Here is an 18,458-nt window from a genome sequence, read left to right on the forward strand (position 1 = left end):
ACATGGACAAGTCATGTTCACTGGTTGTTATCTGCTCTCCCGACGGTTAGAATGCAATACTTTTTCAAAGCAACCATGAACTATGCCTTCGTGATCACATCTGTACATTAACATCATCAACAGAGCTTTCTATACTGACATCAATTCGCATCTTTGTCGGAACGATGTTAATCCGTGTACAAATCCTAATCATAAAGGGAGGTTAACACACAAAGAACTCTGCACAGCTTTTGCTAAAAAATGTGCTTCTATCTGCATGATTCCGTACTATTTTTGTATTTTATATAAGTCTTTAGTTCTCTGTAAGTTTGTGTTAAATGTGAAACGTCAAACGCAAGCTTGCAATTAGGCCTATTTATATACTTCCGTATTTATCAAGAAAACTTAAGAAGTTTTAAGACGTTTGATAAATTCAGGCCCTGTAGTGTTGACGGCTGTTTTACAAATGTTTTTTACGGACATTCCCTTTTATTTGCTGACTGACAAATGAAATGAGTCTGAACTGGTGCCGTCTTTCACAAACAGTAGCCGAATTAAACAAACTACCACACAACGGTCCATCATTTCGCCCTCGAGGTATTTCCACGTTAAAATTAACCGGCAAGTGACGAGGCACGTCAGTGGCAAGTGTAAATAATTGTTGTCAAATACCCCTTGTGAAAACACTTTCTCAATTCGACAAAAGGTCTTCGCAGAATCGAGTATACTGCGAGGCTGGCCAAGGACATGTCGTCGTTGTTGAGAGCAGTAGACGTGGATTTTCCATTAGTCTTGTCAAGATGGTGTGTGGTTGTCGTAAATGCTTCTGATCGATTGTTCTAAATTAAGGAAAATTAGAATGAGATGGCGTTTGAGGACACTCGATCAACTATTGTGATCTGTCTGATCTGATCGGATTTTAGCTACAGGCACTGGAACACAAATTCAGTCTCTTTCACTGAAATAATAACACCTAGGAGCTCGGAGCCCTGACGTCTTCTGTTTGTCATAAGATAATCTGATTAAATCCATCGCTTATTTACAGACTGGTTGCGCCTGTCATTGATCTAGATTCAGCAGACAATTAATTTACCATGGGGAGTAATTAAATTTCGGACTTGGTCAGCGACGGCAACTTCAGGAGTCAGTTTAGTGCGGCATGGTCCTCCTTCTTTTAGGGACTGCGAGCACTTTAAAAGAAAGTCCCATTAAGGTTCTACCTAATATCACCTAATCCAAACTTGACCAAACAGTGTTTTAATAGAGGACGACTTTATTCCACGGCATTTAGTCAAATTTCGCTATGGTTATACAACATTAGCAGAGATACACAAAACTTTTAACCGTCGATGGAAAAAATCCTGGTCTTAGTGTAAATATATAGAAAAAAGAATAATCAATATTTTATTTGGATTCCTCTTTACTGTGAGACAAGAGAGAGTTTCTCCAAAAAATCATGCAAGCTGTTTTAAATGAAAGTAACTTCGCCGTCAGTGATGCCTGCATTATAAATATCATGACGACAAACCGTCTAGCTTGTACTGCAGTGGGATCCGTACATTTCACCGCTTACAGATGGAGGTTGGTAAAAAGGTCTATAGTGTTACTAAAAGTGCGGGTGAAATACATGTTTTAATGTATGGGCAACTTATGAATGAGCAATGTCCACCATCCGGATCATGATTTAACTCTCCTGGAATATTCTTAGCGTCTTTTCTTGTTGACTGTTTCCATCTACATGAATCCATCCTCATTACAATTTAAAATGGCCTACTTTCTTAGCTTTGTGGTGTTTTGTGTTGTACGTAGTTTTGAAAATTGACGCGCGTTTTTTTTTTGTCCTAAATGTCCATTTTGGTTAGATAATCTATATATATATATATATATATATATATATATATATATATATATATATATATATATATATATATTTGAAGAAATAGAGAAAGATCCCCTAGTGAGGAGAATTTACATAGGAAAAAAATAATAAAACGCCTTCTTAACTTTCTACATTCTGTTATATGCCAACTGCAGCTTCAAATTTCATGTTATTTTCAAGGAATATGAATATGAATGTCCACATAGGTCTTTATATAGGATATGTGTTACCAGTAACTAAGGAACATGTTATGTACATGTCAATACAGACAGTGGTTTGGTTACATCGCATAATACATGGATAAATTGTTGCTGGGAACAAGGTCGTACATGTATAAAGCTGTTAAGTAGCGAACAATAGATTAATAAGTACCTAAGAGTGTCTATCCGCAGGGCGACTAGTGGCGATGCGTCTTTATTAGCATCGAGCGGATGACCCTGCGGATAATCTGTGACATAATATTTGTACATATACAATGAGTAATATATATACATACAATGAGTAATAAAAGTATATATATATATATAAACATGAACCACCATCATCGAAATGAGGACATCTCTTATTAAACTTTGCAACATCTCTTATTAAACTTTTACGGCAGAACGGCGAGGGACATACCACAACCCTAACTCTTCCAGTAAGCTGATTTATGGAATGTGCGTACATGAAAGGGTTGCCTTGAACTTTTCAGACTCACATGTGTTTCTTTCCAGCTTCCTATGACGGTAGGACTGTTCTGTAATGTGATGACGACTATGGAACACTGAAGTGAAAAAAATCCCCAAATCCACATGAAAATAAAACAGAAAATAAAACAGAAAATAAAAACAGAGAATACGACGACCTGTTCAACACAGAATACATGTATATACCGGGCTGACAAGTGTCGATGGCGATAACAAAGCGATAATAATTTTGGGTTACTTTACATAAAAATCACAAATTTTGTCCATGACCTTTCCTATCCACATATGATTCAAGCAGTAAGCGTCAGAACCACTGTTTTGTTCTGTATTGTGGCATGCCATCTCTTCCGCCAAGAGTCTAACGGTCGAGGCGAACGCAACGCTTTAGCTCGGTTTACCAAGACTATTGTAAGAATCGAACTCAGAGCAATGGCAGGGAAATTGTACGCTGTAGATTATCTCATGCAAAAATTTGCCAAATATGCAGGCAGTAAGAAGATAATTCCTATATAGGTTAAGGTAAAGGTCATGTGAATTGACACCTGGGTGAACCGACTACAGTAGGCCTGTTAATTATCAGGCATAGAAAGTCACAGGTAAGTTGCACATTTTACTTAGAAAATGCCAAAATATAGTCCGTTTTAAAACTGTAAACACTTGCGCAATTTTGATTGAAGCTTCGTGAGTGAGTGAGTGCTTGGGGTTTAACGTCGTACTCATTAAATTTTCAGTTATATGACGACGAAGGAGCCTTTAGAGTGCGTGTAATGTACCTCCTTGCAGCAGGGCGGATTTTCACCGCTCTTTTAGGCAAGTAAGCCGCCTCGCCCGATCCATTATACTGAAACTGGTCAATCAGTTGTTGCACTATTCCATTAATGCTGAACTCCAAGCGAGGAGTTACAAGTTACAACTTCCTCTTTTACGGCCTTAGGTGTGACCCGACCCAGGATTGATCCTGGATCTACCGCCCCTTAAGCGGAAGCTCTACCAACTGAGCTATCGTAGCTCCATTCAAAATAGAGTAACACCATTCAAAATAAAAGGTGTTATCTTTCATCGTGATATTGCATTTAATGAAGGAATCGTTTGTCGTCACTCCGCGTACAATGCGGGCATTTCATGGACTCATATCTTATACTTCAATATAGAAATCTACTCTGTAGGGTGTAACACTGTCCTTAATTCTGCCGGAAACCTGTACAATCTCTGCTTGTAAAATAATAATAAAATTGAAGGTATCAATTAAGAAATACATTTTAGCCCCTGCTGTCCGATGAGGACATCCAAGAGTTTAAATCCAGTCCCTGCTCTTTGACCATAAAGGGTTTAGTAAGGTTACCATGCTCATGTCTGTACATTTGCAATACAGATGTTTATTTTTGATTTTTTAAGCTGGGGCTTATGATTGTAGTTAATAAAGTCCGAAGTTATAATCAATCAGAGGAGTAGGCATTTCAGGGGTCTCGTGAGTTCACGCAGGAAGAACCAATGAAGCAGCTACAGGTACAATAATGCTACGACGTTTAGCCGCCTTAGTTTAAGAGAGCCGACGTTTTTCTGACCCAAACCTGCATGGAGACTGAAATGTCATTTGGCACATACAAGGCTTTTATAATCCAGTTAGTAAGTCCACCCACAAATTTTTGTTCACAGGCATACAATAATGATGTTGTTGTTACTAGGAGTTACGTCGTGCCTACTTATCTTTGTTGGAGGTACGTTTTTTATCATCTGAATAATGTTTTAGTTTACATAAGAAAATTAAGACATACAATTTTAGCAATCATTGTTTTTTTTTAAATTTATCTGATAGGTGTTTTACGCAGGACTCAAGAGTAATTCAGTTATACGACAGCTGCCAGCATTATGATGGGAGGAAACGGCGCTGAACCCGGGGGAAACCAACGACCATCCGCAGGTTGCTAGTTAATCTCCCCTCGTATGACAGAAGGGGAAGTCAGTATAGGCTGGACTAAATTCACAGCGACGTAATTGTCACTTTAACCACAAATCGAGAGGACTTGATCAGCTAATGCTATGATGCTAGTAATATATTTCAGATAAATTCGTTAATGAAAAATTTTCAGGTAATACTTGTGAAAATAGAGTAGGGACATATTTTTGTTTCCGGTCTTTATTTGCACTTTGTTCACGTTAAAAAAATATGTGGAAAAAATCACGAAAACTACATTTAAAATGAGAAATGGCACCGCTCCGTACAGAGCGCGGTCACAAATCACACAAATCACACCTACAGATGTTACAACTTCCGACACACAACGGCAAAGGCTGAGCCCAGCTGAACTTATGATTTTAATACGAATGCTCACGTATTATTTACGCTTGCAGGTAATCTTAGCGTGGAAAAAAGTAAGTAAATTTCTGCTGCTCTCTATTTAAAAACCATAAATCGTTGTTCGAAGTTAAGTCAATAATTCAATTTCAGTTTGAAGTTTAATTTCAGTTTTTCCTTTTACGTTGTGTCTTAAAGTTTACACAGTCATCATGTCTTCTTTTACGGGGGGGGGGCGTGTTTTAAGGCGCTCACCTTTCAATCGCTCACATACAAACAAGGTGCAGTTAGGGTTCAAATCCGGCATTGGACAGTTAAGTTGTGGATACCTTCCTTCTTCGTTTTGAGTGGCCTTGGTGACAGTAAGCGGTCGGCGACGCTAGTGCGGGCTATTGGTGCAGTCTAAAGTTATAAAGAGCTGGGGCGGCTGAGCTGAAAAACTCGATCCAGGAAGAGGACAAACCAGTGAAGCATCTGTCGTAAATTCACGTCATTTAGCCCCCGTGGACGAAAATACACATGTGTCTTTCACCACTATGGTGTGCACATCTGTACGTCACATGCAAGAAAAGCTGGTCAGTGTCTTGCCTAATGTGGGTGGTTTTTCCCGCCTCTACGGTTTCCTCTACCCATAAACTGGTTGCCACTGTATACGTGAAAAGTTCTTCAGAGTGACGTTAAGCAAGAATCAAATGATTATAAAACTATTTTCAAACTGTATCTGATACATGTATTTTGTCTTAAGTTTGAAAATCTTTGTCTTTAGACACTAACGCTATATTACCTTTATGAACGCTAATTTATAACAAAATAACTTCACGCATGTACGTGTAAATGGAGAACTGCGCCGACAATTGGCTTAGTTTTATATCCGAAGTTCACCCCATTGCGTTGTACGTATTGTTTAATTTATTTCTTTGATTGGTGGTTCACGCCGTACTCATATATGGCATAACTTGAATTTAATGCCCATCCCCATGTCCTCAGCAGAAGGCTTTTCTGTTTTTCTTACAGGGTGCCCCGTCAACGCCCCGAGGGTGGAATGTAAGGCGGATCCATGCCGCATGAGCACGGGGTGTCGAGCGTACCCTCTGGCAGAATGTAGGTATGGCAGTTTTCCAATCGATCAATGAATGAATGAATCAATCAGTCAATCATCAGTCAATCGATCAGTCAATCGATCAGTCTAGCTTTTTACCCTACCCTCTAAATCGGCTTCTCCTACACAGCAAAAACTGATGCTAACCAGCTGGGGACTTGAGTCAGCGATCTCTGAGTTACGAGTGCAAGCTTCTACCAGTAGACTAAAAGGAAATTTTTTTCTCCAGTTGGAGGTAAGTAGCGCTCCCTGATAAACTTAGTAAAGCTCTACTGGTCCCCAAGTATACATAAAGCTCTACTGGAGAGCTTTATCTATATAAATTATTGAACGAAGCTGTTTAAAACCGTTTGTAAGCGCTTGTATTCAATTCTGTCGTGTCAGATCTAATTACTGTGGCGGATGTAACGCGGAGTACTTCGTCCAGAACAAGAAAGTCAACTGTTCCGGTAAGTAGTTCGAGTTGTTTTCTTTCAGCATTAATTGAAACAATTATTCCTGTTCACACAAATGAAGATTAATTTCATGCGGTTTGTTGGAAAATGATTTCAACTCATGACATACACAGAGATAGGAAACTGTTGGCATTTAATTAATTAGAATGGGTGAGAACGCTATATATAAAACAGTTGACAGATATATATATACGTATAAGAGGTAAACAGATGCTAACTCAGGCAGCCTAGCAAAACATCAAGAGGAGAAAAATCTTCAAGTTTTAAAAAAGAGATAACCGAGAAACATGCAAGGAATGGTTAAAGTCATACAAAGCAAAACACAAAAAAAAACTCTAACAAATTCATGCCAAAAAAAAAATTCAGCCTTAAAGATTTGAAAAATACAGGCAATGCTCCCATTACCGACAAATTCATGTATAAGGACTACAGATAAGATTCCTGAAAGGACAAACAATTGAATGACTAAAGCCCTCCTCCATGTTGGCAAAATAATATTCCCGTCGTCATGGCGATATCATTTGCTTGAAACATTTTCGCAATCTAACTGAGATACAAGAAGGTTGTTTTATCTGTGTCAACAAAGTGTTGACGGAGTTTCACGGACACAGTTTGAGTGAGCTTTCCCCATCTTGGTGTTTCAGTCTGTCCCAGTAAGAAGCCAGTGTTACAGTGTATGAGCGCCTGTATGTACGCCAAACCTGCCCCAGGTTTCACCTGTGTGTGAGTATATAACTGTAGAAAACTTAAATACCCATATCAAGAATTGTGTCTGTAATGATCAGTAAACCAACCTCTTAATCACTCGGTCGACGAACTAATCAGCCCATGCACCGTGCTGCCCATCCTACAGTTGAACAGTTACACATCCAAACTGTTACTCAATCAGCCAACGAACTAATCTGCCCATGCATCGTGCTGTCCATCCTACAGTTAAACAGTTACCCAACCAACATGTTAACCACTCAGCCAACGAAGTAATCAGCCAATGCATCGTGCCGTCCATCCTTCAGTTAAACAGTTACACAATCAAACAATCATTCACTCAAACAAACGTGTCAGTCACTCACTTATTTGAACTAGTCAGTCACTAACAAACCTGTTGATCGCTTAGTTAGGCAAGTTAGTTAGCTAGACATATCAATCTGCTTGTCAGCTGGTTAGCGCGCTAGCGCAGTGTAATAAACCAGGAGCCTCTCACCAATGCGGTCACTGTGAGTTCAAGTCAAGCTCTTGGTGGCTTCCTCGCCGGCCGTACGTGGGAAAGTCTTGCAGCAGCCTGCGGATGGTCGCGGGTTCCCCCCGGGTTCTGCCCGGTTTCCCCCCACCATATATACCGGCCCGGATAGCACAGTCGGTAGAGCGTCCGCTTCGGGACCGGTAGATCCAGGATCAATCCTTGATCGAGTCACACCTAAGACTTTAAAAGAGGAAGTTGTAACTTCCTCGCTTGGCGTTCAGCTTGAAGAGGATAGTGCAACGACTGGTTGACCCGTATCAGTATAATGGCTCGGGCGGGGCGGCTTGCTTGCCTTCGGTAAGTCGTCTCAGTGAGGCAGCACTAAATAAAAGAGCGGTGGAAATCCGTCCTGCAACAAGGAGGCACATTACACATACATGCACCCTAGTGATTCCTTCGTCGTCATATGACTGAAAAATTGTTGAGAACGACGTTAAACCCCAAGCACTCACTCACTCCCCCCACCATAATGCTGGCCGCCGTCGTATATGTGAAATATTTTTGAGTACGGCGTAAAACACCAATTACATAAATAAGTAAATTAATCTGTTAGTTAGTGAAATAAAACTGTCAATATTATAAAACCAAACGAGTCAGTCAAACCAGTTATTCATTGAAACAAAACCATTTTTTCTACTGATTAACGATTTATTTAATTAATTATCCAGCAATGAATTAAATGGTATTGTTAAAATTCAAATGTTTACAACTCTACCATGGCGATATGACCACCTACATTTGCGTTTTCAGACCAGATTTCTGTGGATCCACCTGCTCCATGAAGTTTGTGAAGCGTGAGTATGCCAAACCTGACCAAAATTATAGTAATAGTTGTGAGTAATTTTCTTTTTGTGAAGGCCTTGTCCTTTATACGGCCGTATCAATCTCCAAAAACGTCCTTTTTCATCCCAAGCTATTTCAACTTTCTATAAATCTGAAATACTTGAACGGTGAAATTCCTGGGATTTTTCTCCGCTTAAATTTACCTTGTTGAATGTTTTAGGAATGCACTGGAAAGGAAAGATGTATAGCGTACAATCTTTCAACTACAATCTGTTATATAGATGCCTGACTATTTTTTGCACCGAACTCTCTGGTGACCATATATATCACATAAAAAATCTAATTGCCCTTGTAGTTTGTAAAGACGGAAGTCGTCCGGTCCAGTGTTTTTACGAGCCGTGCGCACTCGCGCTCTGCCCAGCCGGTCACACTTGCGTGTAAGTACAACAGCTTCAATTTCCGGCCCTTCAGCTTCAAAAAGAACTGAGGCAGAGTTGTGTGTAAGATAAACAAGTCTAGGCTAAGCTGTATATCCGATATATTTCAAAGAAGCTACATGTGGTGTGTTCACATATTTTGTAAATCCAGCGACTCATCCCATCTAAAATTTCTTTATTTTAATCCCGATTCTCCAATCATTATGATAAATCACATGACTGATCTCCTTTAGAGTTTTTTGTCTTGCCGATGCCGAAAGAGATAGATAAAATAGCGCTATACTAAATTAAATCCCTAGGTTGCCCCAGTGGGGTTTTTTAATGTCTCCATATCAAACTGTGTGAATTTTAGATGATACAAATTCTGAGAAAAATGGAAAAAGCTTAACAAGGGCTTAATTGAACTAATTAACTATATCATTTTATTGTTTTTAAATGCTGTAGCTTTCATCTTGACCTTTTATACACAATTTCAATTCTCTACTGTAGACAGTGCCAAGTAAAAATTCACCCTTCCAGACTGGGCTACACTGACAGGCTTGTTTCCCACAGGCTGCTTTATCAGAATTGTTATACTGGTGGGGTGTCTACCCGATTTTAATCACAAACTTAAATAATCTCCCAAAAAGGGCAACACACACACGGTGGTGATAGGAGATGCTGAGATATAGACCCGCTTCTCACCTGGTGTCGTCGCTGATTGAGCTGCCGTTGATTATTTTTTGATTCCTGACAATTTGTCTTTCGTAGTGTTCAGCTTGGCTGAAAAGCGTATAGACCCATTTCTGACCTGGTGTCGTCGCTGATTGAGCTTCCGTTGATTATTTTATGATTCCTGACAATTTGTCTTTCCTAGTCTTCAGCTTGGCTGAAAAGCGTATAGAACCACTTCTGACCTGGTGTCGTCGCTGATTGAGCTTCCGTTGATTATTTTATGATTCCTGACAATTTGTCTTTCCTAGTGTTCAGCTTGGCTGAAAAGCGTATAGACCCATTTCTGACCTGGTGTCGTCGCTGATTGAGCTTCTGTTGACTATTTTATGATTCCTGACAGTTTGTGTTTCCTAGTGTTTAGCCTGGCTGAAAAGCGTATAGACGCATTTCTGACCTGGTGTCGTCGCTGATTGAGCTTCTGTTGATTATTTTATGATTCCTGACAGTTTGTCTTTCCTAGTGTTCAGCTTGGCTGAAAAGCGTATAGACCCATTTCTGACCTGGTGTCCTCGCTGATTGAGCTTCTGTTGATTATTTTATGATTCCTGACAGTTTGTCTTTCCTAGTGTTCAGCTTGGCTGAAAAGCGTATAGACCCACTTCTGACCTGGTGTCCTCGCTGATTGAGCTTCCGTTGATTATGTTTTGAATCCTGACAGTTTGTCTTTCCTAGTGTTCAGCTTGGCTGAAAAGCGTATAGACCCATTTCTGACCTGTTGTCGTCGCTGATTGAGGTTCTGTTGATTATTTTATGATTCCTGACAATTTGTCTTTCCTAGTGTTCAGCTTGGCTGAAAAGCGTATAGACCCATTTCTGACCTGGTGTCATTATTATAAAGCGTATTTATGTAAGTGTAATTATCTTACATGGAAGTAAAGCAGTCTATCAGTGAAAACGCCTCTAAGCGTTTGATTTCTGGCACCCAATATCATTTATTTTACAGATCAAATTATTGCCGGGGATGTAATGCCGAATGTGTGCCCAGTCCAATTGGATAATTACAGCCTAAGTATGTATTAATCCCGGTATAGGTCATATTAAAGGCCTTAAAAGGATACCTATGTTTTCATTGTGCTTTATATTCCACAAATTTTACGGTTATTCAGCTAGTTACCTCTTGTTCTAAGACTGTTTTTGCTTTATCTAGACACGACGCACAGATCGTCCTTTTATTTTGTATACAGCACACATATAGTAATATGACCAGGCCTGTTGAGCCGATGGGAATTAAGGCCTTTGGTGTAACACATCCTCAATGACGTGTGTATCAGTTGTACACGGAGAGTTTTTGATTTGATGTATTGATTTATTTGATTAGTGTTTACACCATACTAAAAAATATTTCACTTATACGACGGCGGTCGGTATCATGGTTGGAGGAGACCAGGCAGAGCCCGAGAGAAACACACGACCATCCGTAGGTTGCTGAAGGCCATCTCACTTAAGATAGGAGAGAAAGCGGCCATGAGCTGGACTTGAACTCACAACGACATCATTGGCATGAAGCTCTTGGGTCATATCGCCGTACTGGCGTGTCCCCCTCGGCCATGGAGGCCCCAGTTTCCCATTAAAGGGCGGTTACCTTTTTGGTGTTTTGTTCAGGGAACAAAAGAAGCCAGGCGCTTGTGGATCTAATTATAGTGCAGTGCGTTTCAACATGGCCTTCTCTTGTTCGCCTGTTCCTCCTTGATGACAGACAGAAAATTAAGGACATACATTCCAAGAGAATTCTAATGTGGTTTGTCCATGGGCTCCTGCGTGCCTGCCGACTTCGCGTTTCCTGCTGTCCAGAAGAATACTCTGCCTTGGATTCCAAGAGAATCTAATTACGTGGTATAAGATACATGAGCGCCAGAATGGCGCCCATTTCTGGAACTTACTTGTAACGTGTCTACAACTGGATATTAGGTTCCTAATTGATTTCCAAATATAGCCATTTTATAACTTTCCTAAATGCACATTTAATGTCCGCCATCTTCTATCTGATTAAGACTGACTCTACGAAATCCACATGTGACGTAACGATAAAGCTACTGTAGAATAAGAAACCGTAAAGGGATTTTATGATCCTGTCATCGATATTCTGAGGTAGTTATTAGATTTGTCTTGGATAAAATGACCTTTACCGCTTAAAAGATAAATCTGTGAAAAAACTGTGTTATGTAAAGACAGTGATTGCTCTGTCATGTTTCTTCGCGTTTTTACAGAGATCAAACATAGTGTCTAGACAAGAGGAAAGATAAGCAACTGAAAGCTAAAAGGATGTTGATTTCAAAAATACTTTCAAAACTTATCTAACTTTCGTATTAGTTAAAACTGTAAAAAAAAAAAAAACTGCAAGGCTCGTAAAATCCCTTTACAATTTTTTTCGACAAGTTAAAATGTGTAGGACCATGTCTTAACTTAAGTATTCCAAATACTTCTTTGCCAGTTTTCATAGCATTGTGTCGAGAAATAAAGTACTTATCACACAACTCACACAAAAACAGAAAAAAAGAAAATTCTTTGGAGGAGTGTGGTGTGGCAAAGTTCGTCATTAATTTGCTTGCAAGTTAATTAACGGCCTCCAGTCAAAATGAAAATAGAACAAAATTCTAATGTTCCATCGAAACGTAAGTTGGTGTTCTATCTGAACAGCTTTGAGCAAAACCTACTGGAATGTGTTTTTATACCCCTCTCCCAAGGCCCCCCCCCCCCCAACCTGGTGGTGTGATTTACGATGTTGTTGTTAACATGAACTTGTCTGTAAGGCCCAGAATGTCTCCTCGTGCAGAGGCTCGCCGCACAAGCAGTCCGATGCACAGTTGATTGACACATGGTTTGCAGGAGATAGTCTGAAGACAGAACTTTTACCAGAGGCATGTACGTCATGCATATTCACTCAGGTATTTTTTAGGTGAAAAACTTCTATAAAGGAAGAACTATGACGAAATAAATTCCCATGCAACCTTGGAAATATCGATCAGGTAACATAAAATGTAATGTAGTTAGTAATAACATTAGATTTGTCAGGTCGTTTATCTTACGCCTTTGACATACCGATACGGTGCTTTTCTTGTTGGGAAAGTAAAGGAAAGGCTAAAGACGAACTCTGAGAAGGATCACACAACCAAAGAGAATTAAAAAAATACCAAAAAAGAAGCCTGCAGGAGATTAATGAACACTTTTCAGTGATCTTGTTTCTTCTACATGACGAGTTTTTTAATTACTTTCACAAAGTAGCGAATTGTACTGAAAGCATTTGTCCAATCTCTGTTTCTTTTTGCTTAATAGAAAACAGAAATTACGGGAAAACGTGACAGACAGATTTCATTATCTCAAAAACAGAAGCAATTGTATGACCTTTGTCAGGCTTGATTGATATTTCACCCCCAGGATTAACATTCAGTCGCCAGATATGTGTCTTTGTGATTTGCCAGGTGATTGCGTATTAAACGTGGGGACAACACAGCATTTTTTAACAATCATTAACCAGTGACATATCCGACGTATTGACAATAGATATGAATCTGGATTTCACCGGTTACGTGTGACCATTTGCCAGGTATCACTGCTCTGATTTTACTATATTTTAAGACTTATTGTATTTACCATTACAGCGTGATCGCTGTTCTGGTTTTACTCTCTGTGCCGTAGGTTTCTAATTATAATGCATTTACCATTACACTGTCATCGCTGCTCTGGTTTTACTCTCTGTGCTGTAAGTCTTTAATTATATTGCATTTACCATTACATTGTCATCGCTGCTCTGGTTTTACTGTCTGTGCTGTAAGTCTTTAATTATATTGCATTTACCATTACACAGTCATCGCTGCTCTGGTTTTACTCTCTATGTTGTACGTCTTTAATTATGATACATTTACCATCACACTGTCATCGCTGCTCTGGTTTTACTCTCTGTGCCGTAGGTTTCTAATTATAATGCATTTACCACTACACTGTCATCGCTGCTCTGGTTTTACTCTCCACGCTGTACGTCTTTAATCATGATGCATTTATCACCACACTGTCATCGCTGCTCTGGTTTTACTGTCTGTGCTGTAAGTCTTTAATTATATTGCATTTACCATTACACTGTCATCGCTGCTCTGGTTTTACTCTCTATGTTGTACGTCTTTAATTATGATACATTTACCATCACACTGTCATCGCTGCTCTGGTTTTACTCTCCACGCTGTACGTCTTTAATCATGATGCATTTACCACTACACTGTCATCGCTGCTCTGGTTTTACTCTCCACGCTGTACGCCTTTAATCATGATGCATTTATCACCACATTGTCATGGCTGCTCTGGTTTTACTGTCTGTGCTGTAAGTCTTTAATTATATTGCATTTACCATTACACTGTCATCGCTGCTCTGGTTTTACTCTCTATGTTGTACGTCTTTAATTATGATACATTTACCATCACACTGTCATCGCTGCTCTGGTTTTACTCTCCACGCTGTACGTCTTTAATCATGATGCATTTACCACTACACTGTCATCGCTGCTCTGGTTTTACTCTCCACGCTGTACGCCTTTAATCATGATGCATTTATCACCACATTGTCATGGCTGCTCTGGTTTTACTGTCTGTGCTGTAAGTCTTTAATTATATTGCATTTACCATTACACTGTCATCGCTGCTCTGGTTTTATTCTCTATGCTGTAAGTCTTTAATTATGATACAATTACCATCACACTGTCATCGCTGCTCTGGTTTTACTCTCCACGCTGTACGTCTTTAATCATGATGCATTTACCACTACACTGTCATCGCTGCTCTGGTTTTACTCTCTATGTTGTACGTCTTTAATTATGAAACATTTACCATCACACTGTCATCGCTGCTCTGGTTTTACTCTCCACGCTGTACGTCTTTAATTATGATACATTTACCACTACAGTGTCATCGCTGCTCTGGTTTTACTCTCTATGTTGTACGTCTTTAATTATGATACATTTACCACTACACTGTCATCGCTGCTCTGGTTTTACTCTCCAAGCTGTATGTCTTTAATCATGATGCATTTATCACCACATTGTCATGGCTGCTCTGGTTTTACTGTCTGTGCTGTAAGTCTTTAATTATATTGCATTTACCATTACACTGTCATCGCTGCTCTGGTTTTATTCTCTTTGCTGTAAGTCTTTAATTATGATACATTTACCATCACACTGTCATCGCTGCTCTGGTTTTACTCTCCACGCTGTACGTCTTTAATCATGATGCATTTACCACTACACTGTCATCGCTGCTCTGGTTTTACTCTCTATGTTGTACGTCTTTAATTATGAAACATTTACCATCACACTGTCATCGCTGCTCTGGTTTTACTCTCCACGCTGTACGTCTTTAATTATGATACATTTACCACTACAGTGTCATCGCTACTCTGGTTTTACTCTCTATGTTGTACGTCTTTAATTATGATACATTTACCATCACACTGTCATCGCTGCTCTGGTTTTACTCTCTATGTTGTACGTCTTTAATTATGAAACATTTACCATTACACAGTCATCTCTGCTCTGGTTTTACTCTCTATGTTGTACGTCTTTAATTATGATACATTTACCATCACACTGTCATCGCTGCTCTGGTTTTACTGTCTGTGCTGTAAGTCTTTAATTTTATTGCATTTACCATTACACAGTCATCACTGCTCTGGTTTTACTCTCTATGTTGTACGTCTTTAATTATGATACATTTACCATCACACTGTCATCGCTGCTCTGGTTTTACTGTCTGTGCTGTAAGTCTTTAATTACATTGCATTTACCATTACACAGTCATCACTGCTATGGTTTTACTCTCTATGTTGTACGTCTTTAATTATGATACATTTATCATCACACTGTCATCGCTGCTCTGGTTTTACTCTCTATGTTGTACGTCTTTAATTATGATACATTTACCACTACAGTGTCATCGCTGCTCTGGTTTTACTCTCTATGTTGTACGTCTTTAATTATAATACATTTACCATCACACTGTCATCGCTGCTCTGGTTTTACTCTCTATGCTGTACGTCTTTAATTATGAAACATTTACCATCACACTGTCATCGCTGCTCTGGTTTTACTCTCTATGTTGTACGTCTTTAATTATGATACATTTATCATCACACTGTCATCGCTGCTCTGGTTTTACTCTCTATGTTGTACGTCTTTAATTATGATACATTTACCACTACAGTGTCATCGCTGCTCTGGTTTTACTCTCTATGTTGTACGTCTTTAATTATGATACATTTACCACTACAGTGTCATCGCTGCTCTGGTTTTACTCTCTATGTTGTACGTCTTTAATTATGATACATTTATCATCACACTGTCATCGCTGCTCTGGTTTTATTCTCTATGCTGTACGTCTTTAATTATGAAACATTTACCACTACAGTGTCATCGCTGCTCTGGTTTTACTCTCTATGTTGTACGTCTTTAATTATGAAACATTTACCACCACACTGTCATCACTGCTCTGGTTTTACTCTCTATGTTGTACGTCTTTAATTATGATACATTTATCATCACACTGTCATCGCTGCTCTGGTTTTATTCTCTATGCTGTACGTCTTTAATTATGATACATTTACCATCACACTGTCATCGCTGCTCTGGTTTTACTCTCTATGTTGTACGTCTTTAATTATGATACATTTACCACTACAGTGTCATCGCTGCTCTGGTTTTACTCTCTATGTTGTACGTCTTTAATTATGATACATTTACCATCACACTGTCATCACTGCTCTGGTTTTACTCTCTATGTTGTACGTCTTTAATTATGATACATTTATCATCACACTGTCATCGCTGCTCTGGTTTTATTCTCTATGCTGTACGTCTTTAATTATGAAACATTTACCACTACAGTGTCATCGCTGCTCTGGTTTTATTCTCTATGCTGTACGTCTTTAATTATGATACATTTATCATCACACTGTCATCGCTGCTCTGGTTTTACTCTCTATGTTGTACGTCTTTAATTATGATACATTTACCACTACAGTGTCATCGCTGCTCTGGTTTTACTCTCTATGTTGTACGTCTTTAATTATGATACATTTACCATCACACTGTCATCGCTTCTCTGGTTTTACTGTCTCTGCTGTAAGTCTTTAATTATATTGCATTTACCATCACACTGTCATCGCTGTTCTGGTTTTACCCTCTCTGCTGTACGTCTTTATTTTTATCGCATTTACCATTACACTGTCATCGCTGCTCTGGTTTTACTGTCTGTGCTGTACGGCTTTGATTTTTGTGCATTTACCACTACAGTGTCATCGCTGCTCTGGTTTTACTCTCTCTGCTGTACGTCTTTATTTATGATGCATTTATCATCACATTGTCATAGCTGCTTTGGTTTTACTCTCTATGCTGTAAGTCTTTAATTATATTGCATTTACCATCACACTGTCATCGCTGCTCTGGTTTTACTGTCTGTGCTGTACGTCTTTATTTTTATCGCATTTACCATCACACTGTCATCGCTGCTCTGGTTTTACTCTCTATGTTGTACGTCTTTAATTTTATTGCATTTGCCATTACACTGTCATTTTTGCTCTGGTTTCACTCTCTATGTTGTACGTCTTTAATTATGATGCATTTATCATCACATTGTCATCCCCGCTCTGGTTTTACTGTCTGTGTTGTAAGTCTTTAATTTTATTGCATTCGCCATTACACTGTCATTGTTGCTCTGGTTTTACTCTCTATGTTGTACGTCTTTAATTATGATGCATTTATCATCACATTGTCATCCCCGCTCTGGTTTTACTGTCTGTGTTGTAAGTCTTTAATTTTATTGCATTCGCCATTACACTGTCATCGCTGCTCTGGTTTTACTCTCTATGTTTTACGTCTTTAATTATGATGCATTTATCATCACACTGTCATCGCTGCTCTGGTTTTGCTGTCTGTGTTGTAAGTCTTTAATCATGATGCATTTACCACTACACTGTCATCGCTGCTCTGGTTTTACTCTCCACGCTGTACGCCTTTAATCATGATGCATTTATCATCACACTGTCATCGCTGCTCTGGTTTTACTGTCTGTGCTGTAAGTCTTTAATTTTATTGCATTGGCCATTACACTGTCATCGCTGCTCTGGTTTTATTCTCTATGCTGTAAGTCTTTAATTATATCGCATTTACCATTGCACTGTCATCGCTGCTCTGGTTTTACTCTCTACGCTGTAAGTCTTTAATTATATAACATTAACCATCACGATGTCATCGCTCCCCTCGTTTTTAAAGTTAGTTTACCAAATGTCTTTCGCACAGTTTCTTTTGTCTTCTAACTGATATTATTTACAATAAAAAGAGCCTGAATCGGTGTCGTCTACTAGATATGCTAAGCCATGAATTACGTATATCTTTTGATATGTTGACAAAGACCATTTTCTGATAAGAGGCGACCTTATTTAGTTAAACCAGTCGAGGACCACACGAATTTAGCTAGCCACGTTTCTGTTCTAGCATTAGGCTCACAATGAAATGAAAAGATGCACTCAACATATCTGATCGATTGAAACTTACTGTGGTTTTGACACCACTAAGAAGACAATATAACTGAAGACGTACGGCATAGAGAGTAAAACCAGGGTAGTGACTACAGTGTGATAGCCGCCAAATGGTAATACGTGACTGGTGAAATACGGTCTCTTGTTAATTTACCTCAGTCAGAGTCTTATTCTAACTGTTCATGTGAATGCATAAATAGTAGCAATTTACAAACCCATACAGCATGGCTTAAGCAGAATTAGGTAAAAAAAAAAGTGCTGTGATGTTAATTGCAATATATTAGAAGTCACTAGTCTAGAATTACTCAAATGCTGTGTTGTCATCACATTTAACATACAATCACATTCAAGCCATTTCTTGTATGTCCCTAT

At 39.0% G+C, this 18,458-nt stretch overlaps 1 protein-coding gene across 1 annotated transcript; it reads left to right on the top strand.

Annotated features, from left to right (window-relative positions):
• Positions 1-4,203: 4,203 nt before the first annotated feature.
• LOC135478329 (keratin-associated protein 10-6-like) lies at positions 4,204-10,597 on the top strand. Its single transcript, XM_064758606.1, has 8 exons — positions 4,204-4,265; positions 4,900-4,920; positions 5,858-5,948; positions 6,327-6,391; positions 7,042-7,120; positions 8,388-8,431; positions 8,776-8,857; positions 10,515-10,597. The coding sequence occupies exons 1-8, from the start codon at positions 4,214-4,216 to the stop codon at positions 10,567-10,569; spliced, it is 489 nt and encodes a 162-aa protein (XP_064614676.1). The 5' UTR covers positions 4,204-4,213; the 3' UTR covers positions 10,570-10,597.
• Positions 10,598-18,458: the final 7,861 nt, after the last annotated feature.

Source organism: Liolophura sinensis, chromosome 11 (genome assembly GCF_032854445.1).
Source record: "Liolophura sinensis isolate JHLJ2023 chromosome 11, CUHK_Ljap_v2, whole genome shotgun sequence".
Lineage (NCBI taxonomy): Eukaryota > Metazoa > Mollusca > Polyplacophora > Chitonida > Chitonidae > Liolophura > Liolophura sinensis.